The sequence below is a fragment of the Oncorhynchus gorbuscha genome, linkage group LG12 (genome assembly GCF_021184085.1).
Source record: "Oncorhynchus gorbuscha isolate QuinsamMale2020 ecotype Even-year linkage group LG12, OgorEven_v1.0, whole genome shotgun sequence".
NCBI classification, from domain to species: domain Eukaryota; kingdom Metazoa; phylum Chordata; class Actinopteri; order Salmoniformes; family Salmonidae; genus Oncorhynchus; species Oncorhynchus gorbuscha.
The window spans coordinates 31,246,791-31,273,220 of NC_060184.1; the positions used below are offsets into that span (position 1 = coordinate 31,246,791).

Sequence of the window (26,430 nt, forward strand, 5' to 3'; positions counted from 1 at the left end):
TCCAAGCATCCGCCTCTAACCCTAGGAAGCTCTTTGCCACCTTCTCCTCCCTCCTGAATCCCCCCCCCCCTCCTCCCTCTCTGCAGATGACTTCGTCAACCATTTTGAAAAGAAGGTCGACGACATCCGATCCTCGTTTGCTAAGTCAAACGACACTGCTGGTTCTGCTCACACTGCTCTACCCTGTGCTCTGACCTCTTTCTCCCCTCTCTCTCCAGATGAAATCTTGCGTCTTGTGACGGCCAGCCGCCCAACAACCTGCCCGCTTGACCCTATCCCCTCCTCTCTTCTCCAGACCATTTCCGGAGACCTTCTCCCTTACCTCACCTCGCTCATCAACTCATCCCTGACTGCTGGCTACGTCCCTTCCATCTTCAAGAGAGCGAGAGTTGCACCCCTTCTGAAAAAACCTACACTCGATCCCTCTGATGTCAACAACTACAGACCAGTATCCCTTCTTTCTTTTCTCTCCAAAACTCTTGAACGTGCCGTCCTTGGCCAGCTCTCCCGCTATCTCTCTCTGAATGACCTTCTTGATCCAAATCAGTCAGGTTTCAAGACTAGTCATTCAACTGAGACTGCTTTTCTCTGTATCACGGAGGCGCTCCGCACTGCTAAAGCTAACTCTCTCTCCTCTGCTCTCATCCTTCTAGACCTATCGGCTGCCTTCGATACTGTGAACCATCAGATCCTCCTCTCCACCCTCTCCGAGTTGGGCATCTCCGGCGCGGCCCACGCTTGGATTGCGTCCTACCTGACAGGTCGCTCCTACCAGGTGGCGTGGCGAGAATCTGTCTCCTCACCACGCGCTCTCACCACTGGTGTCCCCCAGGGCTCTGTTCTAGGCCCTCTCCTATTCTCGCTATACACCAAGTCACTTGGCTCTGTCATAACCTCACATGGTCTCTCCTATCATTGCTATGCAGACGACACACAATTAATCTTCTCCTTTCCCCCTTCTGATGACCAGGTGGCGAATCGCATCTCTGCATGTCTGGCAGACATATCAGTGTGGATGACGGATCACCACCTCAAGCTGAACCTCGGGAAGACGGAGCTGCTCTTCCTCCCGGGGAAGGACTGCCCGTTCCATGATCTCGCCATCACGTTTGACAACTCCATTGTGTCCTCCTCCCAGAGCGCTAAGAACCTTGGCGTGATCCTGGACAACACCCTGTCGTTCTCAACTAACATCAAGGCGGTGGCCCGTTCCTGTAGGTTCATGCTCTACAACATCCGCAGAGTACGACCCTGTCTCACACAGGAAGCGGCGCAGGTCCTAATCCAGGCACTTGTCATCTCCCGTCTGGATTACTGCAACTCGCTGTTGGCTGGGCTCCCTGCCTGTGCCATTAAACCCCTACAACTCATCCAGAATGCCGCAGCCCGTCGGGTGTTCAACCTTCCCAAGTTCTCTCACGTCAGCCCGCTCCTCCGCTCTCTCCACTGGCTTCCAGTTGAAGCTCGCATCCGCTACAAGACCATGGTGCTTGCCTACGGAGCTGTGAGGGGAACGGCACCTCAGTACCTCCAGGCTCTGATCAGGCCCTACACCCAAACAAGGGCACTGCGTTCATCCACCTCTGGCCTGCTCGCCTCCCTACCACTGAGGAAGTACAGTTCCCGCTCAGCCCAGTCAAAACTGTTCGCTGCTCTGGCCCCCCAATGGTGGAACAAACTCCCTCACGACGCCAGGACAGCGGAGTCAATCACCACCTTCCGGAGACACCTGAAACCCCACCTCTTTAAGGAATACCTAGGATAGGATAAGTAATCCTTCTCACCCCCCCCCCTTTAAGATTTAGATGCACTATTGTAAAGTGACTGTTCCACTGGATGTCATAAGGTGAATGCACCAATTTGTAAGTCGCTCTGGATAAGAGCGTCTGCTAAATGACTTAAATGTAATGTAAATGTACTTCATAGCGCCACCTTTTGCTGCGATTACAGCTATAAGTCGCTTGGGGTATGTCTCTATCAGTTTTGCACATCGAGAGACTGAATTTTTTTCCCATTCCTCCTTGCAAAACAGCTCGAGCTCAGTGAGGTTGGATGGAGAGCATTTGTGAACAGCAGTTTTCAGTTCTTTCCACAGATTCTCGATTGGATTCAGGTCTGGACTTTGACTTGGCCATTCTAACACCTGGATATGTTTATTTTTGAACCATTCCATTGTAGATTTCGCTTTATGTTTTGGATTATTGTCTTGTTGGAAGACAAATCTCTTTCCCAGTCTCAGGTCTTTTGCAGACTCCATCAGGTTTTCTTCCAGAATGGTCCTGTATTTGGCATCAATTGTATCCTGTATTTGGCATCCTGTATATCCCATCAATTTTAACCATCTTCCCCGCCCCTGCTGAAGAAAAGCAGGCCCAAACCATGATGCTGCCACCACCATGTTTGACAGTGGGGATGGTGGATTCAGGGTGATGAGCTGTGTTGCTTTTACGCCAAACATAACGTTTTGCATTGTTGCCAAAAAGTTAAATTTTGGTTTCATCTGACCAGAGCACCTTCTTCCACATGTTTGGTGTTTCTCCCAGGTGGCTTGTGGAAAACTTAAAACAACACTTTTTATGGATATCTTTAAGAAATGGCTTTCTTCTTGCCACTCTTCCATAAAGGCCAGATTTGTGCAATATACGACTGATTGTTGTCCTATGGACAGAGTCTCCCACCTCAGCTATAGATCTCTGCAGTTCATCCAGAGTGATCATGGGCCTCTTGGCTGCATCTCTGATCAGTCTTCTCCTTGTATGAGCTGAAAGTTTAGAGGGACGGCCAGGTCTTGGTAGATTTGCAGTGGTCTGATACTCCTTCCATTTCAATATTATCGCTTGCACAGTGCTCCTTGGGATGTTTAAAGCTTGGGAAATATTTTTGTATCCAAATCCGGCTTTAAACTTCTTCACAACAGTATCTCGGACCTGCCTGGTGTGTTCCTTGTTCTTCATGATGCTCTCTGCGCTTTTAACGGACCTCTGAGACTATCACAGTGCAGGTGCATTTATACGGAGACTTGATTACACACAGGTGGATTGTATTTATCATCATTAGTCATTTAGGTCAACATTGGATCATTCAGAGATCCTCACTGAACTTCTGGAGAGAGTTTGCTGCACTGAAAGTAAAGGGGCTGAATAATTTTGCACGCCCAATTTTTCAGTTTTTGATTTGTTAAAAAAGTTTGAAATATCCAATAAATGTCGTTCCACTTCATGATTGTGTCCCACTTGTTGTTGATTCTTCACACAAAAATACAGTTTTATATCTTTATGTTTGAATCCTGAAATGTGGCAAAAGGTCGCAAAGTTCAAGGGGGCCGAATACTTTCACAAGGCACTGTACATACTACCTGTGGTCTGAAAGAAGCATGTGAAGCTGAGTTCGGAGCCAATCGTAGTATCCCTGCTGCTGTATCTAACAGATGGAATTCCATCCTCCAGCTTGTTAAAGCAGCCACCAATCTGAATCAAACAAAGCCTCAATACTCTACTTGAGGCCCAGGGAAACAAGGAGCTCTGCTTATCACCAAGGGTATGGAGACACCTATTGGAGCTAGTGGACATTTTGGACACTTTTTGTCCAGGCCACCGACTTTACTCAGGGGGAGAAAGTGGTGACTCAGTGCTGCCCTTCCTTGTGTACTGTCACTCAACTATCATCTGCAAAGTATACTGAGTACAAGTCGTCACCTAGTCAGTCTAGTAAAAGCACTGCAGTAGTCACTCAAATGCTGATTCCAGGGGGTGTTTGTGAATGTCAGAATGGTACACTTGGATGAACAGCCATCAAAACTTCCATTTGGTGACAAATGTACACTACCGTTCAAAAGTTAGAAATGACCTTGTTTTTGAAAGAAAAGCAAATTTTTTTGTCCATTAAAATAACATAAAATTGATCAGAAATACAGTGTGGACATTGTTAATGTTGTAAATGACTATTGTAGCTGGAAACGGCTGATTTTTAATGGAATATCTACATAGGTGTACAGAGGCCCATTATCAGCAACCATCACCATCAATTTGAGAAAAAGACGCCTTACAAGTCCTCAACTGGCAGCTTCATTAAATAGTACCTAGTGCCTAGAAGACCAGCACCCGGAGTCGCCCCTTCACTGTTGACGTTGAGACTGGTGTTTTGCGGGTACTCTTTAATGAAGTTGCCATTTGAGGACTTGTGAGGCGTCTGTTTCTCAAACTAGACACTGTAATGTACTTTTCCTCTTGCTCAGTTGTGCACCGGGGCCTCTCACTCCTCTTTCTATTCTGATTAGAGCCAGTTTGCTCTGTTCTGTGAAGGGAGTAGTACACAGCATTGTATGAGATTGCAAATGGGTTTTCTAATGATCAATTAGCCTTTTAAAATGATAAACTTGGTTTAGCTAACACAACATGCCATTGGAACACAGGAGTGATGGTTACTGATAATGGACCTCTGTGCGGCTATGTAGATATTCCATAAAAAAAGTCATTTACAGCATTAACAATGTCTACACTGTATTTCTGATCAATTTGATGTTATTTTAATGTACAAAACATTTGCTGTTCTTTCAAAAACAAGTGACCCCAAACTTTTGAACGGTAGTGTATACATAATGGCTGCACTGTTGGACCCATCTTTTGCCTGTTCTGGCTTGATCATGATGTCCTCATACCACATGGAGATAAAGCTGAATTGAAGGAGTCTGATTGTTAGGTACAATGCATTGCAAAATGCAACGTTTTCTATGTCACTTGCATTCAAATAATAATGTTATTTTTTTCATGTATAATGTGTACTGTTATATTCTTGATCATATACATATATATATATTTTTTTGTTCAGTCCTTGTTTTGGCTGAGGCACGGAAAGTCACCGTTACGGAGAGCAGCAGTGGAGAAGAAGAACAACAACCTGCCAAAACCTCCAGAATATTCTCTGGCTACCGCAACAAGATCAGCAAGAACTAAGGAGACATAAAGTCATCTGTCAGAGCAGAGATTATTCGCCACATTGAAGTATCTTCTGATGAAAAGTTGATCGCTTGGATTTTTGGAGAATCTATGCAAAAGACTTTCCAAGGCTCAAGCAGGTAGCAATGACAGTGTTGGCTGTACCTGCCATCAGTGCCCCAGTGGAGAGAGTGTTTAGTCATGGAGGCCTCATCATGCAAGATGCAAGAATGCTGACAAACTTGATCTTTCTGAAATGTAACCTGTCTGCAACATAAATGTTCTATGTCTTAGGGCACAGCATGTAATTTGCTACTTGTTACAGGAAATTGTATTTCTGTTAAGTGTCCAGGTCAGTAAGTATATTTTAGGGATATAGATCATTACTTTTGATATGTAGGACATTTTAGTAGTGTAGTTATTGAACAGTTGTCAGTCATTTTGGTTTACATTCATGCTTGTCATTTAACTTCCCTCACCTACAGATTTTCTGTTTGTGTGGCAGAATGATGTGAAATATAGACATGTCTGCTACAAAATACCATGCACTTTAAAATGTTATGTCTGCTTTTTTTCCATATCCAGTACAATTACTTTTATTAATGTAAACTGTCTACATTTTAAAAGGACATTTATTGGATTTAAATAGTGCCTGATGTGCTTTATTTCATTCAAGTGTGAACCAATGAACAAGGGAGTCTCTTCAAATAATTTACAAGGTTTATAGACCTAACCCACAGCAGGAAGAAAGCCATTGCCAAAAGGGACTTGAGACTTGACTTGGACTTGGTCCTAAAATACTTGAGACTTGACTTGGACTCTACATCAAATACTTGAGACTTGACTTGGACTTGATCCTAAAAGACTTGAGACTTGACTTGGACTTGGTCCTAAAAGACTTGAGACTTGACTTGGACTTGGTCCTAAAAGACTTGTGAACATCTCTGGCCTCTAGGCACGCCCCTGTTCAAAAGTTAAAAAAATGTCTTGGCACTCCTGTGTCCCTTTTCTATCTCTCTCCTATCCCTCAACCTCTTTCAATGAAACATAAGTCAACGACAGCACAACAACAACTGCTTTTCAGAGGGGGGGTGGGGGTGGCAGCGATTGTCTATGCCCAAGACCACTGCCTGCCAACAAGAGGGATGCCCTAATGTTCGGCACCCTTTGGATATATTTTATTTGTGCTGATATCAGTCTTCCAGGAGCAAGCGTCTCTACCCTCCACCCCCCCATCTACCTATCATCACCCCATCCCCATCCCCATTCCATCTATCCCCCCTCCCACACACCCCCAACCCAACCTCTTTGTCTCTCTAGCAAACGATGTAGAGGTATACTTTAGAATAAAAACCTATCCCTTCTCTTCTTCCTCCTATGTGTCATCTTTGCCCTCCATCAGGACAGGAGTCTCTCCCTCAGGCACCCTGACAAGGCGATAGCCAAGTACACTTGGAAAGCCCATGGTTGACACTTCTGCAGAGTTATATAACTCCGTTATTTCTCCCATGGCCAAACCTTTCACATATTGTTATTGATTGAGCCAATCCATATGACTGGCCCAATACAATTACAGAGGGTAGGACACAAACTATACATTCAATGCCACACGCACATGCACGCACACACACACACCCACACTGTTTTTGATAGCCAAATGCCCTGGTGCTAGCCTCCCGATAAGGAAGTGTCTCACCAAAACAAACAATGGACCACTGACCAGCACTTCCAGATTCATGATTCAATCATTCTCATGTCACGACAACACAGTGCAAGCCTTCCCCCCCAAGGCTGCCTCTGCTCTCTCTCACCAGTCAGCATTTCCTTTAATGGCATGTCGTTACCGTAGCGGTTCTCCTAAGCTTTTAGAGTATGGCGGCCGTAAAACGGTGATAAGGTAAATGGTCGGTGTGTTTTTTGAGATGGTGTGCACTTTGTTGGGAGAGACTGAGCCCCGTGGTACTGTTTTTATTCCACTGTTCACTGAGCGTCACTGAATAATGGGTCTAAATGCCCACAAAGAAAGACATAAAAAATAAAAATAAACTGACTCTGCTAGACTTAGCATGCTCATTAGGGAGAAAATTGCTGCCAGCTGGGGTTCCCATCCTGAGTTTATTTGCCCCCACTCAAATTCTCAGGCACAGAGAAAGAGAGAGAACAAGAGGGGGAGGGGAGGAGGGGCAGACTGCACATGGGAAATGAGTGCACCCTGGCACATTTCCAGGAACGCCACTACAGGCGTGACAACAAAATATACAGTTTATTTACAGTAGCCATACAAATTGGATATATTGTATATTGCATACTGGGGCGGCAGGGTAGCCTAGTGGTTAGAGCAGTGGACTAGTAACCAGAAGGTTGCAAGTTCAAACCCCTGAGCTGACAAGGTACAAATCTGTTGTTCTGCCCCTGAACAGGCAGTTAACCTGCTGTTCCTAGGCCATCATTGAAAATAAGAATTTGTTCTTAACTGATTTACCTAGTAAAATAAAATTCTGGATATCAAGTGCCATAATTCAGGAGCAATACTTCTGATAAACCTGTTTCAGTGCTGGTCAGATAACATGTATTGTGAAAATTTATTCAAATTTAGCATTTATGACAAAAAGTTAGATTTTTGGTTCCAACCGCTGTGTCGTTGAGAGACGCAGAGTAGGTGAACGGATGATCCCCACATGTTTAATTCCCACTGTGAAGCATGGAGGAAGAGGTGTGATGGTTTGGATGTGCTTTTCTGGTAACACTGTCAGTGATTTATTTAGAATTCAAGGCACACTTAACCAGCATGGCTACCACAACATCCTGCAGCGATATGTCATCCCATCTGGTTTGCGCTTAGTGGGACTATAATTTGTTTTTCCAGGCTGTGTAAGGGCTATTTGAACAAGAAGTAGAGTGATGGAGTGCGGCATCAGGTAACTTGGTCTCCACAATCACCCAACCTCAACCCAATTGAGATTGCTTGGGATGAGTTGGACTGCAGAGTGAAGGAAAAGCAGCCAACAAGTGGTAATTATATGTACAAACTCCTTCAAGACTATTGGAAAAGCATCCCAGGAGAAGCTGGTTGAGAGAAAGAGTGTGCAAAGCTGTCATCAAGGCAAAGGGTGGCTACTTTGAACAATCTCAAATATAAAATATATTTTGATTTGTTTGACACTTTTTTGGTTACTACATGATTCCATATGCGTTATTTCATAGTTTTGATGTCTTCATTATTATTCTACAATGTAGAAAATAGTCAAAATGAAGAAAAACTCTTGAATGAGTAGGTGTGTCCAAACCTTTGATTGGTCTGTATATCCCAAATATATAGCTTATATGCATTTTCTCAATTTCAGGTGCTTCTACTATGTTGTTGTGAGAAAAGTGCAGCAAGTTTGCAATCCAAAAACTGTGGCCTACTACAGTACATCAAACAGGATGCTAAAAATATCAACAGAAATCTACTTTGAGTCTGCTGAGACCTAGAAAAAGGAGATATATTTAGAACCCCCCTGACCCTTTATGGGAGGAACAAGCTTATGACTAACCATAACAAGCCACAGTAGTAGGTACCCTGTCACTGGATGACTCGAGGAATTATTATCAAGAGAAACGTTTGGCAGAGGACAAAGATAGTTAGAAAGGTGTGGGTGGTTTGATATCCTCTTTTTTTTTGGGGGGGGGGGTGTTTGTAAGTACGCATTTCACTGTAAGGTCTACTACACCTGACTTATTCGGCGCATGTGACAAATAAAATTGTATTTTGTGTTTTATTTCTCTTTCATTGCCTTTCTATGTTTGTGCCTCCCTCTATTTCTTCCCCCTGTTCCCTCCAGTCTGTCACAACCTCATTGTTTGCCTCTGAGGGAACACAACAAATCAGATACCCTTCTCACTCCATTTCCCTGAACTATGGCATTGCCTCAGAAAGAGAGAGAGTGGGAAATATAGAGAGAGGGGGGTGGAGAGAGAGGTGGGGGAGAGACAGGTGGGACAGGTAAAAGAGAGAAAGAAAGAAAGATGGCGGGATGGAAAAAAGGAGGGGGGGTGACAGAGGGAGAAAGGGATAGAGGGATTTGATAAGAAAAATACATTTGCCAGGCCTGAATATTTGGGATAATAAAATCGAGTGATGTGGTGATATGGGGACAGCAGCCAATTTCAAAAAGCTCCAGTGGATTCCTGGGGAAAGCCTTAAAACTGGCACATACCTTTCTGGTTCTGTGCGAATGAATGAATCCGTCTGTCCTCCGATCAGCCAACTTCTATGCCTGAGCAGATCAGGCATACATAATAACGCACTCAATCCAAATCCCAGGAGTCTCCTTCGATTTTGACTGCTCTGATGCATCTGTTTGGGGCCATTTCCCTTGAAGCTCTTTTTTTGGAAAGTCTTTTATCTACTTCCCTAACGGTAACGGTATGTCAATGTTAGGTAGACTCAAGTGCAGCTCAGGACACATAGGCACTGACACACACACACCACTCTTCTGGCTCCTAGCTCACCTCAAAGAGTAGCTGGATCAGGCTGACATACTGTAGCTGGATCAGGCTGACGTACTGTAGCTCAATCAGGCTGACGTACTGTAGCTGAATCGGGCTGACATACTGTAGCTGGATCAGGCTGACATACTGTAGCTGGATAAGGCTAACATACTGTAGCTGAATCAGGCTGACATACTGTAGTTGGAACAGGCTAACATACTGTAACTGAATCAGGCTAACGTACTGAAGTTAAATCAGGCTGGTATACTGTAGCTGGATCAGGCTGACGTACTGTAGCTCAATCAGGCTGACGTACTGTAGCTGAATCAGGCTAACATACTGAAGCTAAATCAGGCTGGCATACTGAAGCTGGATAAGCCTAACATACTGTAACTGAATCAGGCTAACGTACTGAAGCTAAATCAGGCTGGCATACTGTTGCTGAATCAGGCTGACATACTGTAGCTGGATAAGCCGGACATACTGTAACTGAATCAGGCTAACATACTGAAGCTAAATCAGGCTGGCATACTGAAGCTGGATAAGCCTAACATACTGTAACTGAATCAGGCTGACATACTGTAGTTGAAACAGGCTAACATACTGTTGCTGGATTAGGCTGACATACTGTTGCTGGATCAGGCTGACATACTGTAGCTGGATCAGGCTGACATACTGTAGCTGGATCAGGCTGACATACTGTAGCTGGAACAGGCTGACATACTGTAGCTGGATCAGGCTGACATACTGTAGCTGGAACAGGCTGACATACTGTTGCTGGATCAGGCTGACATACTGTAGCTGAATCAGGCTGACATACTGTAGCTGAATAAGCCGAACATACTGTAACTGAATCAGGCTGACGTACTGAAGCTAAATCAGACTGGCATACTGTTGCTGAATCAGGCTAACATACTGAAGCTAAATCAGACTGGCATACTGAAGCTGGATAAGCCTAACATACTGTAACTGAATCAGGCTGACATACTGTAGTTGGAACAGGCTAACATACTGTTGCTGGATCAGGCTGACATACTGAAGTTAAATCAGGCTGGCATACTGTAGCTGGATCAGTCTGACATACTGTAGCTGGATAAGGCTAACATACTGTAACTGAATCAGGCTAACATACTGAAGCTAAATCAGACTGGCATACTGAAGCTGGATAAGCCTAACATACTGTAACTGAATCAGGCTGACATACTGTAGTTGAAACAGGCTAACATACTGTTGCTGGATTAGGCTGACATACTGTTGCTGGATCAGGCTGACATACTGTAGCTGGATCAGGCTGACATACTGTAGCTGGATCAGGCTGACATACTGTAGCTGGATCAGGCTGACATACTGTAACTGAATCAGGCTGACATACTGTAACTGAATCAGGCTGACATACTGAAGTTAAATCAGGCTAACATACTGTAACTGAATCAGGCTGACATACTGTAGCTGGATCAGGCTGACATACTGTAGCTGGATCAGGCTGACATACTGTAGCTGGATCAGGCTGACATACTGTAGCTGGATCAGGCTGACATTCTTCCCCAGCTGTCAGCTGTGATCTTTTCACCCATTTTGAGGATTGAAGGGGAAAATATTCTACTGGAGAGCCACATTCACTGAGTTGATTGACATCTACTGAGGTTCGCTGACATTGAACTCATCTCCAACAGCTTGAGGTGTCAGCATGCTCACTTTGAAACTATCACTGTGATAACCATGTTAGGGCTAGCAACATGATAGGAATGGCTCAGAGTATGTCTTTGTAGTGTTGTATGTTTATATTAATTATTTTTTAAAGACAAATATCAGGTTCAATACGGATCAAATCACAGGAGAATAAGTATTGGCAGGGGAAGAATGGACAAAGCTAACTATGGACCAATCACCCTCATGAAAGCTGATTATAAGATCTTTTCAAAGGGTTTACAAATACTATATATAAGGGATTACCCACATGATCTGTGGAATCATGTTGTATTACACTAAGGCCCCTTCTATAGAAGTAGAAGACAATGTTACCTGGGTCAGACTGAACATAGATGATCCTAAATGCATCCGAACATGTTTGGCATGATAAGGAGTGGTAAGGAAAGGAATGTTAGCACTAACAGACTGGATTTCTCCAGACTATCAAGCTATAGATTGTGTCCTAAATGTTTACACAGTGTCTTTGTTCACAATCTCCTGCCAGTGCAAGCACAATTCTTCTGAAAACTTGAAGCATCAACCTGTGAGGTGGGTTTACCTGGTAGGATTATATATACAGTGCCTTGCGAAAGTATTCGGCCCCCTTGAACTTTGCGACCTTTTGCCACATTTCAGGCTTCAAACATAAAGATATAAAACTGTACTTTTTTGTGAAGAATCAACAACAAGTGGGACACAATCATGAAGTGGAACGACATTTATTGGATGTTTCAAACTTTTTTAACAAATCAAAAACTGAAACATTGGGCGTGCAAAATTATTCAGCCCCCTTAAGTTAATACTTTGTAGCGCCACCTTTTGCTGCGATTACAGCTGTAAATCGCTTGGGGTATGTCTCTATCAGTTTTGCACATCGAGAGACTGAGATTTTTTTCCCATTCCTCCTTGCAAAACAGCTCGAGCTCAGTGAGGTTGGATGGAGAGCATTTGTGAACAGCAGTTTTCAGTTCTTTCCACAGATTCTCGATTGGATTCAGGTCTGGACTTTTACTTGGCCATTCTAACACCTGGATATGTTTATTTTTGAACCATTCCATTGTAGATTTTGCTTTATGTTTTGGATCATTGTCTTGTTGGAAGACAAATCTCCGTCCCAGTCTCAGGTCTTTTGCAGACTCCATCAGGTTTTCTTCCAGAATGGTCCTGTATTTGGCTCCATCCATCTTCCCATCAATTTTAACCATCTTCCCTCTCCCTGCTGAAGAAAAGCAGGCCCAAACCATGATGCTGCCACCACCATGTTTGACAGTGGGGATAGGGTGTTCAGGGTGATGAGCTGTGTTGCTTTTACGCCAAACATAACGTTTTGCATTGTTGCCAAAAAGTTCAATTTTGGTTTAATCTGACCAGAGCACCTTCTTCTACATGTTTGGTGTGTCTCCCAGGTGGCTTGTGACAAACTTTAAACAACACTTTTTATGGATATCTTTAAGAAATGGCTTTCTTCTTGCCACACTTCCATAAAGGCCAGATTTGTGCAATATACGACTGATTGTTGTCCTATGGACAGAGTCTCCCACCTCAGCTGTAGATCTCTGCAGTTCATCCAGAGTGATCATGGGCCTCTTGGCTGCATCTCTGATCAGTCTTCTCCTTGTATGAGCTGAAAGTTTAGCGGGACGGCCAGGTCTTGGTAGATTTGCAGTGGTCTGATACTCCTTCCATTTCAATATTATCGCTTGCACAGTGCTCCTTGGGATGTTTAAAGCTTGGGAAATATTTTTGTATCCAAATCCGGCTTTAAACTTCTTCACAACAGTATCTCGGACCTGCCTGGTGTGTTCCTTGTTCTTCATGATGCTCTCTGCGCTTTTAACGGACCTCTGAGACTATCACAGTGCAGGTGCATTTATACGGAGACTTGATTACACACAGGTGGATTGTATTTATCATCATTAGTCATTTAGGTCAACATTGGATCATTCAGAGATCCTCACTGAACTTCTGGAGAGAGTTTGCTGCACTGAAATTAAAGGGGCTGAATAATTTTGCACGCCCAATTTTTCAGTTTTTGATTTGTTAAAAAAGTTTGAAATATCCAATAAATGTCGTTCTACTTCATGATTGTGTCCCACTTGTTGTTGATTCTTCACAAAAAAATACAGTTTTATATCTTTATGTTTGAAGCCTGAAATGTGGCAAAAGGTTGCAAAGTTCAAGGGGGCCGAATACTTTCGCAAGGCACTGTATATATATATATATATATATATATATATATATATATATATATATATATATATATATATATATATATATATATATATATATATATATATATTAAGAATCATACTGTATCACTCATGTTTAACCATTCTGTAATTTTCTGTGATCATGGGAGGAAAGAGCTAATGCGTAAATAGCCCAATGCAAATTCAATGCAAGGGTATGTGTACGAGTCAGAAAGAGTGAGGCCTACCTCTTTATGGCCTTATAGCAGATGATGACCATCAACAGGAGGAAGGCAACCGAGGCACAGCCCACTGTCCCCAACACCACGATCTCCTTCCACCACGGCTTCATGGGAGGCACTGTGGAGGGAGCCACTGCAGAGAAAGGCAGAAGTGAGGAAGAAAAAGAGATGACCTTATTCAAGTTTAAGTAAATTTTCGTTCAAGTTCCATTTCACATCAAACACATGGAGGAGATAGTAGGACCCAGTGAGTCACATAACCAGTTTACAACCAACTGTTCTCTGTTACAACCAGGTAAAGCTGGCATTTCTATGAGGAGATAAAGACATCATTGGGAAAGCCGTCCTATTTCGGTTGTTATCTGGTCAGTTAACAAGATCACAACCACATAAAGTTGCATTATATGATGAAAACAAAGATAGATGAGATAAAACAGTAGACAAAAATATGAAACAGCCAGATAGTCTAACAATAAAATCACCTGATGGCTTGCATGGCTCAATAGTAAAGACATGGCGCCCCACTCCAGATCATCCATCAGGAATTACCCCGAGAGAGAAATTCTATAGGATCATTACACCACTAACTCAGCCAGCAACCTATTAGCGCTATTGCGGGTCCTGGACATTGCCCGTGCCACTTCAAAGTTTGGATTAGTTTCTACTTTTTCAGTGTGGGGACATTATGAGCAGCAGTGTTTTATCGAGCATGGGTTTGAATGGAACCATAAAAGGCAGGATCATCCAGAAGGGGACGGCTCATTCACGGCTTAATCGCCCGGAAGCATCAGATGGGGGAGCAGCCTGTTCTGTGGGCCCACCGAGGGCCTTTCTAAATGGATGTATGGCGTGGTGTGCTAGCTGTTTTATTTCGTCTGTTCTCAGTGTGGCTTTGGGTCTCAAACTCCAGGTCTGGGTGCAACATCTGGTTTAAAACCAGGTGTCTTATGGCCCCGCACTGATATCTGAATCAATCTATCTACATACATACACGCACACAAACACCTCCTGTTGTGCAGGAGCATACACACACACACAAATTCACACAAACAAACCATGTCTCAATTGTCTCAAGGCTTAAAAATCCTTCTTTGACCTGTCTCCTCCGCTTCATCTAGACTGATTGAAATGGATTTAACAAGTGACATCAATAAGGGATCATAGCATTCAACTGGATTCATTTGTTCAGTCTATGTCATGGAAAGAGCAGGTATTGTTAACGTTCTGTAAACACAGCCTACAGTACAATCTATAGTATATGTTTCTTTCTTTCTTTTAATAATGTTTCCTTGCACTGTCCAACAATGATTTAAGGTGATACAAACAACAAGGCCAAAAATAACTTGAGTTGTCCTTGGGCCGTATTATAAATGTAGAATTGATTTGGGAGGGGGAATCTGAGATGGATAGCCAGATGATCCCCTACCCCCCTCCCCATTTGGGGTTAATTGTTTCCGGGAACACTCAAGCCTGGTTCTCCGGCTGATAAGCATTTCTCCGGATGGATAAGTAATGCATCTCTGTCTCCTCTGTGACAGCCGATAAGATTCCTCGGATAAACCGTCAAAAGGGAAATGGAGGGAACACCTTAATCGAGTCTGTGACGAGGCCCACCTGTTGTTCACTTGCGTCACACCACTCCAACTCCTGGCAGAGGCTTTTCAAAACTCTGTGGCTGATTTACTGTGGGATGTGTGTGTGTCTGCTCGCTCCATGTTGATTCCAGATCATTGCAACATTACATCATCCTGAGCATAAGACCCTGCACATCCCTGCAGGTCATCTTCAACACAAGGTTTGAACGTTCCCATATTAGGAATGGTTTAAATAGCCAAAAATAAACAAAACTTTGCAACGGTAATCATTTTCAGACTAATATTATTATTGGGGGAGAGGGCAGTGTTTTTCAGTGTTTTCCCAAACTGCTACAACAGTGTAGCTCCATCAAGGGCATCAAATCCGTGATGCATTGAATGACGGGCTGATCTTCAAATAATAATGAGTAGTTATTTATCACGCAAGGTGATGTGTAAACAATGCAGTCGATGTTAAACAAGGCCATAGACAGACCAAGGATGGATGCACAATGCTTCCATAACTTTCATTGAATCACCTATTGCACAATACTCAGGACGACACGATCTCTCTTAAGGCACCTGCATGATTCCCATCTGAAATGATTCGGAACAGTTTGTGCATATAATATATATTATGACGACATTTTGTGACATTTTGTTCGTTTTTTGGCTGTTCGTGCACACAAATTTTTCTTGAGGCAAGCCACAGTTCGGAAGCCGAATTTTACGCCCCTTCGTCGGTTATTGGTCAGATTTTTTGATTAAGTGTTTGTTGTCATTCAATGATAGACATTTTTTATGCACATCTTTTCACTTGCGAAATACTGCACCAAACATCTTAGTTAGATGTAAAACTGTGCAACTAAAATCTCCTCGGCAAAAACATCAACATTAATGACAGATTTCTTGAGTTATCTTAGATTAATTCTGACTATTTTGAGGAAGTCTATACTGACTATGGCGTCTCAAGATGGACAAACAGTGCTACTGCCGCTTTTAAGGGAGTATGTGAGCACACTAATTCGGTTTGCCTAGCTGAGTTCGGCCTTTAGTGTAACAACGCATCCCCCATTCCATCTGTATGAAGGAAATCACCAGATGGCTCTGATCCCAGGTGACTAAAACACACACGTACACAAACACAAGTACCACAAACACTCAAAAACACACACACAGGCCCACATACACGCACACACCACACACACACACACTTACATGAGCATGCAAACACATACACACAATCATAGGCAACTGCACTCATAAGGTGCAGACACACTTGGATTTATTAGGTAAGAAACCCCAAATTTGCACAACCCAAAGATAGGGTATTTATTTCCAGCATTAGGCAGAGAGAGAGAGAGAGAGAGAAAGAGAGAGAGAGGGGGAGAGAGAGACAGACAGATACATAGAGAGGGGCAGTGGGGATGCCAAAAGGGAGAGTGCATGGGCTCGCTGAGCTCCCTGCCACCACATCCCCAGTCCCTTAGACAAGCAGGGATGTCACTGTCCATCTCATCCCTAGTGCTGACCAATAAAAACAACACCAATCCTCAATCACACACAAGCGTGCACAAACAGACAAACACGATCACACACACGGCACATGCACATAAAAACAAGCACACACATGCACACACGATCACACAATCACACACACAAGGACCCATAAAAAATTACTGTTTGATCCTTCCACATCAACATTCTTCTGATGTTTGATTCTTACACTTATTTGGAGAGACTTGTGCATATTTTATGGCTGGGGTGAGGACGGACCCAGAGCGAGGACTGACGTGAATAATCTCTGGTTAACAAGGGTGCGAGGCCGAGGTCCCCTAAGGCTCCTGCTGCAGCCTCAGACTGCTACAAACGACACGCAGCCTGTCCTCGGAAGACTCCTCAACCTCAACTGCCCCAACCAACGCAGTTCAGCTGCCACCAAAGCAATATGTCTGCCTCCACAGTGCCCTGCAGGCCTCCGGGCAAAAGAACCCGATAATTGGACTGTCATACGTTTCCTGGGAGGGAAATAACAAAAGGAGAGATACCAAGGGAGGAAGGGAAGAGAGTAGGGAAGAGAGGCACCCACTGTCACGGCTTCTTCAACGTCATTGTAATACATTGGTTAAACAGCTAGGATTACTGTCCCTGCTGTGCATTCAAACTATTTAATGTGTGTCAACATGAGTGTCTATGTACGAGTGGTACAGGGGAAAAAAACACATGCAAACGCCATGCTCTACCAACTGAGCTACAGAGAACCACCCGAGTACCACCTTTGGACGAAACCAAAGACCATCTGCTTACTGGGTAACGACTGGTGAATCATTGGCATTTCAAAATGTTGCACTTACAATTACATCACTCACTATCTGACGCCGTTTCCTTTCCCTTCCCTATAGTGACTAACATAAAATGAGAGAGAAACTTTTCATTTCATAGCTAGAGATGAGAAAACAATAAATAGTACATTATTTCTTTGTTGAGCACAAAAAAAACTTCTCTTGATGGCACTGTCATCATAATAATAATAATAATAATATATGCCATTTAGCAGACGCTTTTATCCAAAGCGACTTACAGTCATGTGTGCATACATTCTACGTATCATTATAGGGACCAAGCTGGGATCTGGCATGGCAATGCGATTCATCTATAGTTCTGCAAGGAATACAAAGGCCTCAGTCAGTGAGTAATAGAGATAAAGCTGTAATAGTCAAGGACCAGGATGTAGGACCTGTACTGTTGCAATATGATCTGTCTCATTTAACTATAACGTCACATGGGGTCAGAAGTGGGAACTGAACCATAGCCTCCACTTGACTCACATCGCTCTGCATAATCCATACAACTGTAACGTAACAAAGAGCTGTGTAATAGGCTGTAAAAGGCTAGTTATGCAGTACTTATACATTTGTTGATGCTTTACTTGGAAAACAACATTAGCAGTGGTAAGAAGGGTTGCAAAGGGTCGGAAACCATCTGATAAATTTCCGGAATTGTTACAGAAATTTTCGATGGGAAGTTAATTAAGCCTGGGAATTTGGGGAATTTTGGTTAAATTAATCAAAAAAGTTAGCTTATAACAGTGAACCTTTTTTGTGGGATACACATAATAAAAGTCTAGGTCTTGTGACATATTTTGGTTAAACTATCCCCAATTCAATGGAATTGCAACCCTCTGCATGCACAGTGCATTCTTCCATCACATGTACAGTGCACTCCTTCCATAACATGTACAGTTGATCCTCAAGATCTTTCACACTAATGAGATCCTATTGAGCCCACACTACTACACTGTCTGAGCCAAGGACTACATGCTTGAATATATTCTATATGACATACATTATTTTTTGTTAACTAGTTAATAGTAGCCTACAGTAAAGTGTGTTTAAATAATGTCTAACTTGTTAACCATTTCTGCTAGTTAGTTTTTGCTACCATGTGCGTTTTAGCTTGCTTGAATCTGCTACCTGAGGAGTGTTAATTCACCTGTTTCCATACAGGGTTCAGCTTTTCTTTTCTTAGTCAACCTTGTGTTATTTTCCTTTGTTCTTGAACGTAGCACTGCTTCTTTGTGTTATAGAACGTAGCCCTGTCTTTAATTTTTGTTCATTGTTTTCACTTGTGTTCGTTTCTCACCTGGTTTCATCAGCTCCCTATTTAGTTCAGTTCTATCTGTTTGTATAGTTGTGAGGTATTCTTTGTTTTTGTATGCCTGCATGTGACCACGATTCCTGCCTTCTGCGAAGGTTTAATAAACATCTGTCACGCTCTGTGCGTGAATCTACACTTTTTTGTCCCTGGGTATTCATTACACTTTCATTTTAAAACATGTATCTTACAAAGGAGTTGTTTAATCTAACTACTTATCTGTACATGGAATTGTATTTGTGGTTTTGTACACATTTTCTTCTAATCTTTACAGGAAAATGCCTCGGCCCTATCTGATGTGTGGAGACAATTCACTGCAGCTAATGTGAAGAATGCAACGAAGATGCAGAATCATCTGGCCAAGTGCATAAAGTTCCCTCAGCGCTCACAACAAGCAACCTCTGACAAAAGTCCCTCTACTTCTATTCGAGGTGAAAATCATGAATCAGACACATTATCGATAGCAACAGCTCATGGTCCTCCTGGAATCAGAGTTTCTTTTGACTCAATGGAGGAACGTAGTCAGAGAAATGCTGATGAATGTCTTGCTCAAGGTGTGTATGCAACTGGTTCACCTCTGGTGCTCACAGGCAATGTGTATTGGAAGAGATTTCTGAATGTTCTTCGCCCAGCGAACATCCCTCCAACAAGACATGCTTTATCTAGTAATTTGCTGGATGCAGAGTTCAACAGAGTTCAAGTGAAGGTCAAGCAAATCATAGAGAAAGCAGACTGTTTTGCAATCATCTCTGATGGGTGGTCGAATGTTCGTGGGCAAGGAATAATTAACGACATCATCTCCACCCCTCAACCAGTATTCTACAAGAGCACAGACACAGACACACCGGGCTCTACATTGCAGATGAGCTGAAGGCATTCATCAATGATCTTGGACCACAGATGGTATTTGCACTGGGTGACAGACAATGCTGTGAACATGAAGGCTGCTTGGTCTAAAGTGGAGGGGTCCTACCCTCACATCACACCCATTGGCTGTGTTGCTCATGCATTGAATCTGCTCCTCAAGGACATCATTGGCAATGAAAACAATGGATACACTCTACAAGAGAGCCAAGGAAATGGTTATGTATGTGAAGGGTCATCAAGTTATAGCAACAATCTACCTCACCAAGTAAAGTGAGAAGAATAAGAACACCACATTGAAGCTGCCCAGAAACACCCGTTGGGGTGGTGTTGTCATCATGTTTGACAGTCTCCTGGAGGGGAAGGAGTCTCTCCAAGAAATGGCCATATCACAGTCTGCCAATATGGACAGCCCCATCAAGAGGATCCTCCTGGATGTATTTTGCGAAAGAGTGGTAAGCAGCCTAAAACTCCTAAAACCTATAGCAGTAACCATTGCACGGACTGAGGGAGACAATGCCATCCTGTCTGATGTTCAGAAGAAATCTGTACTGCCCTGCCCACTTCACTGTTGCTCCAAGCAGAGGAAACTGCAGTTCTGAAATATACCAAAAAGCGTGAAGACTTCTACCTGAAGCCCATACATGCCGTAGTGTACATGTAGTGTACAGTATGCTGGCAAGAGCATCCTGTCTGGTGCAGAGATCAACCAGGCCTATGGTGTCATCACTACCGTGTCTCTCCACCTTGGCCTGGATGAGGGCAAGGTTCTTGGCAGTCTGGCGAAGTACACTTCCAAGCAAGGGCTTTGGGATGGAGATGTAATATGACAGTCATGCCAACATATCTCATCAGCCACCTGGTGGAAGGAATTTGTGGATCTGAGGCTCTTTCCCCTGTTGCCTCCATCATCCTCCAAATCTCACCAACATCAGCCTCCTCAGAGCACAACCGGTCCTTGTTTGGGAACACACACACACACACACACACCAAAGCATGCAACAGGTTGACCAATACAAGGGATCAAAAATTGGTGGCCATTCGGGCAAATTTTAGGCTTTTTGACAACGAGTCATCCTCAACAAGGTTGGAAAGTGACAGTGAAGATGAGGCCTCAGAGTCTGATGTTCAAGAGGTGGACATTGAGGAGGTTCAGGGAGACAACATGGAATCCCTAGAGCAAGACAACCAAAGCTTTAGTTTCTAGACTATCATTTTACAGATTTATATTGAAAACGTGTTTGGGAGATGTGATGGATCATTGGGGATCATTCAATATTCCCTTTCTTGTGTTGTTCAGTGAAATCATCCCATGTGAATAGTCAACTCATTTAGCTAAAGTTGAATTCGTAACTAAATTGTTTTTAAAATTACTATTGGACGGATTTAATCATCTGCAATTATGTCTCCATATGATATGGTAAATATATTCAATGCAAAAAACATCTACATTTATATGGTATTAATAGAAATTTGCATATATTTCCGTTAAAGCCCAGATATTCCCGCTAATTCCCACGGAATGTTTCCACCGCTGAATATTCCCCAAAACGTGCAACCCTAATGTTAAGTAGCACAACAGCATTCATACAGTAACTCCCTTCTTAAGTGTATTCCCTTATAGAATATAGTCTCCTTCTACTGCTGGCTGACAAGACAACCACAATTTCCCTCTCTGGGGATCAATAAAGTTTACTCAAAATTCTAATGTAATGCGTTGCCAGCAGTTCGTCTCATGAAAAGCTCTGAGGACATTACCAATCCCCGTGGGTCCATTCCAAGAAACCATGGTGTAAACACAGCTGAGAATTTCCTGTTAACGCTAGCTATCATCATGAGCCCTTTTACCCCGGAGCAAGACCCCAGAGACATTGACTGGTGAAAACAACATCCCAGAATACATAACCCATGGGACTTGACTTCACACTGCTGTGGGTTTGTTCAATGTTTGTAAAAGTGTGTTAGAGAGTGAGTGTGTGTGTATGGGGGGGAGTATACTGGGTGTGTGTGTGTGTGTGTGTGTGTGTGTGTGTGTGTGTGTGTGTGTGTGTGTGTGTGTGTGTGTGTGTGTGTGTGTGTGTGTGTGTGTGTGTGTGTGTGTGTGTGTGTGTGTGTGTGTGTGTGTGTGTGTGTGTGTGTGTGTGTGTGTGTGTGCTCCTGCACAGTGAATACACATTACATACTTCACCAGGGATGACTGTGATAGATTCCCCCTCTTCTCTCTAAGACAGGAACAACACAAGTATACATACGGTAAGGAGCCAGGGCAGCACCATGACTTCAGCAAGGGAGCAGGGCTATTAGATTAGGCTATTTTTATACCTGCCCTGGACCTTAATGGAGTTATGAGGCACTGCATTGCCAGGCCAAACTGATTGCAGAACTGAGGGAACTGATAGCATGCAGGATACAAAAACAAACAACAGTCCTCGGCCAACAAGGCTTTTTACATTTTCAACATGGAATGCAAGGCCCTACTATTTCTTAATGTTGCCGGACCCCAGGAAGGGTAGCTGCTGCCTTGGCAGCCACTAATGGGGATCCTTAATAAATCAAATACAAATACACATTTCAAACTTGTCGTGTTTGGCCCGTTGTTCTAGTCCAGCTCTGTCTGGCGAAGTTCTCCTTAAGACCGAAATCCCAGTTTCAACTGTACTAGGCAGTTGACAGACAGTTATCAGCTATTTGCTGATGACAACATTGTGAACAGAGTGGCCCATGTTGGCGGTGGGGTTATGGTATGGGCAGGCATAAGCTATAGACAACGAACACAATTGTATTTTATTGATGGCAATTTGAATGGACAGAGATACCGTGACGAGATCCTGAGGCCCATTGTCGTGCCATTCATCCGCTGCCATCACCTCATGTTTCAGCATGATAATGCAGGGCCCCATTGTCGCAAGGATCTGTACACAATTCCTGGAAGATGAAAATGTCCCAGTTCTTCCATGGCTTGCATACTCACCAGACATGTCACCCATTGAGCACGTTTGGGATGCTCTGGATCGACGTGTACGACAGCGTGTTCCAGATCCCACCAATATCCAGCAACTTCGCACAACCATTGAAAGGAGTGGGACAATATTCCACAGGCCACAATCAACAGCCAGATCAACACTATGCGAAGGAGATGTGTCATGCTGCATGAGGCAAATGATGGTCACACCAGATACTGACTGGTTTTCTGATCCACCCTCTTACCTTTTTTAAGGTATCTGTGACCAACAGCATATCTGTATTCCCAGTCATGTGAAATCATAGATTAGTGCCTAATGAATTTATTTCAATTGACTGATTTCCTTACACGAATTCTAACTCAGTAAAATCTTTGAAAGCATCACACAGTAGCTAAGTAGCTCAGTTTGTGGAGGTAGTGGCAACAATATCAAACATAATATATAATAATATATGCCATTTAGCAAACGCTTTTATCCAGAGCTATTTAAAGTCTTGCGTGTATACATTCTAGGTGGTCCCAGGAATGAAACCCACATCGCCATGCTTTACCATCGCCATGCTCTACCAACTGAGCTACAGAGGACCACCCGAGTACCACCTTTGGACCAAACCAAAGACCATTAGCTTACTGGGTAACGATTGGTGAATCATTGGCATGAAGTAGCACCTCCCAGGCACTAGGAGTGCTGGTGAGCCGTGACCACTGTCTGCCCTGGGGCTTTGGGGTGGACAGTGGAAGAGCTGGACTGGGCGGAATACGCACCCCAGTGGTCCCACTTGGCCATCCCAGAATCCCTTGCTGGGCTCTGGCTCCCTGGCTGAGACGGTTGCTCATCAAGCTGACAGGCCTCCAGCCCAGAGACTGAGTCACCGCCACAGGGGTGTGTGTGTGTGTGTGTGTGTGTGTGTGTGTGTGTGTGTGTGTGTGTGTGTGTGTGTGTGTGTGTGTGTGTGTGTGTGTGTGTGTGTGTGTGTGTGTGTGTGTGTGTGTGTGTGTGTGTGTGTGTGTGTGTGTGTGTGTGTCATCGGCCCAGTAAACAGAGGATGTTTGCTTAATATCAGGTAATATTCTCTTCAGTGGTTTATTCATTCCATTAATTTTCAATTCAGCCAATTCAGGAACTGAATTGAAATTGTAATACATTGAAATTCTAAAAGAATGAAACTATCCTCATAAATAGCTATTTTCAATGTGGAATTTCAAATAATCTTCTGAATTGACCGAATAAAAATGGAATTTACCCGAACACAGTTACAAAGGTTATAGCGTAACATTAACAATGTTAACTAAAAAACATTCTGAGAACATTGTCAAACAGATTTGGTAACAGTACTAAGTCAATGTGCAGGGGTATGAGGAAATTGAAGTAGATATGTACATATAGATAGGGGTAAAGTGACTAGGCAACAAGATAGATAATTAACAGTAGCAGCAGCTGGTGTGGAAGCGTGTGTGGTGAATGTGTGCCTATGTGTATTTGTGAGCGAGTGTATGTGTGAGTGTGTGGGTAGAGTCCAGTGTGTGTGCATAGTCAAAAAGTGTTAGTGCAAAAAGGGTCAATGCAGAAGGTCCGGCTAGCTATTTGGTTAACTATTCAGTAGTCTTATGGCTTGGGGGTAGAAGCTGCTCAGGAGCCTTTTGGTCCCAGACTTAGTGCTCCGGTATCGCCTGCTGTGTGGTAGAAGAGAGAACAGTCTATGACTTGGGTGGCTGGAGTCTTTAACAATTTTTAGGGCCTCCCTCTGACACCGCCTGGTATAGAGGTTCAGCCCCAGAGATGTACTGGGCTATACGCACTACCCTCTGTAGTGCCTTGCTTTCGGATGCCGAGCAGTTGCCATACCAAGCGGCGATGCAGCCAGTCAAGATGCTCTCAATGGCGCAGCTGTATACCTTTTTTAGGATCTGAAGGCCCATGGAAAATATCTTCTGCCTCCTGGGGGGCTGTGTTTGGACCATGATAGCTCCTTAGCAATGTGGGCCTATCCACTACAGCACCATCGATGGCCCTCCTTTTACTGTAGTCGACGATAAGCTCCTTTGTCTTGCCCACGTTGAGGGAGAGGTTGTTGTCCTGGCACCACACTGTCATGTCTCTGACCTCCTCCCGATAGGCTGTCTCATCGTCATTGGTGTTCTGGCTCACCGTCGTTGTGTCATCTGCAAACTTGATGATTGTGTTAGAGTCGTGCGCAGCCATGCAGTCGTGTGTGAACAGGGAGTACAGGAGGGGACTAAGCACACACCCCTGAGGGGCCCCTGTGTTGAGGGTCAGTGTGACGGATGTGTTGTTGGCTACCCTCAGAAAAGATAACTCGTTGTGTGACTGTGGTTCCTACATAACGGGGGGTTGGTATTGTCTCGTAGGTGGCTCATCCACATGCTCGCCTGCCAGCGTGCAGCAGCTTCAAAGGTCATCTCAGCACTCGCTGCTCCACAGCCAGCTAGCCTCCCCCAGTCCACACTCTCTTACTCATCACAGAGAGAATGAGAACAACTGATTCGCGACTATCACCATCTCCACAATCCACCAACAGCAGCATAACATGAGCTGAGGCCATTTTCAACTCACATCAAAGACAGTGGTCCACTCGGGACTAGGTTGGAGTTTTTTCGTGGACCATCGATACAGTGTCAGATGTTTTGTCCTCCTGATAATGGTTAGGAATGGGAGTAGGGTAATCTGATCCGAGATCTGTGATTAGAGGTGACTTCAACCTGGAGCATCCGGTTGTCATGTAGCATAAATCGAATTTGTCGAATCACGGCCAGCTTTTCTCATGAATGTTAAAGAAAGTTCAAATGAGCAAAATGGCAAAGAACTGAGGCAAAGAACAGAGAGCTGCCTATACATGGTGGAGGGAGGAGTGTATGTGTGTCTGTACTGGATGAGCAAAGACACAGAAGAGGTCTATATTGAGAGAAATATTAGCGTCTAGGCGCCTACCAATGTAACCAATGAAAGCTTCCTGGGGTGCCGTGGTTGGCTGGGGCAGCAGGAGAGTGATCTACAGTCGATGGCTCAGTCAAATCCCTGGCCCACCTCTTAAATCCTCCTTTAATTAAAGTGGAAGTGCTGGAGCAGGTCCAGAGAGGGAGCCTGCATACCAGAAGGATACTCGCACTGGTATCCTTTTAACCACAGATCTAGGATCAGGTTCCCCCACCACCGATACTAACCGTAATCATTAGGGGGATTAAACTATTTATGACCCTGGATCAGTGGTTAGGTTAGGAGAAATTCTGACCTGCTTTCATGGAGTTTCAGGAATGAGGTGAACACCTACAGTACACTACCCTCATTACGCCAGACAGTTAGAACACCAGGATTTCCCCCATTCCATCCCTTATCTCCCATCTCCCATCCTATGAGGTAGGTAGCTGAGGCAGGTCACAGTGCCATCAGGGCTGTGACAGTCATGGAATTTTGGATGACAGTTATTTGTCAGTAAAATGTCCGCTGTCACCATTATAGTCGTTTGAATAGCAAATATATATATTTTTTAAACAATAACTGTATGTGCTGCTGCTGCTGCAGAGGGGGGGGGGCAGTTTTTCTACAACACCTTGCTGATACAAGGAGCAACAGCGTTTCATCATGTTGTACAGAGTCCTTGTTACAGCGGCAACGCGGACGTGCCATCTTTTTGAAAGTCCGACCATCACAAATCAAATCAAATCCAATTTTTATTTGTCACATGATTGATAAACAACAGGTGTAGACTAACAGTGAAATGCTTACTTCTGGGCCGCCCTTCACAATGACGCATAGAGAACAATAGAAAAATAATAATAACACAAGGAATGTGTAACGATAACTTGGCTATATACAGTACACGTGGTACC

At 43.8% G+C, this 26,430-nt stretch overlaps 1 protein-coding gene across 1 annotated transcript in view; it reads right to left on the minus strand.

Moving 5' to 3' along the window:
- Positions 1–26,430, minus strand: part of prima1 (proline rich membrane anchor 1) — a 70,140-nt gene that overhangs the window by 30,191 nt on the left and 13,519 nt on the right. The window contains exon 3 of the mRNA XM_046293303.1: positions 13,534–13,660. Coding sequence (XP_046149259.1) covers positions 13,534–13,660 — 127 coding nt within the window. The remainder of the gene's footprint in view (positions 1–13,533; positions 13,661–26,430) is intronic.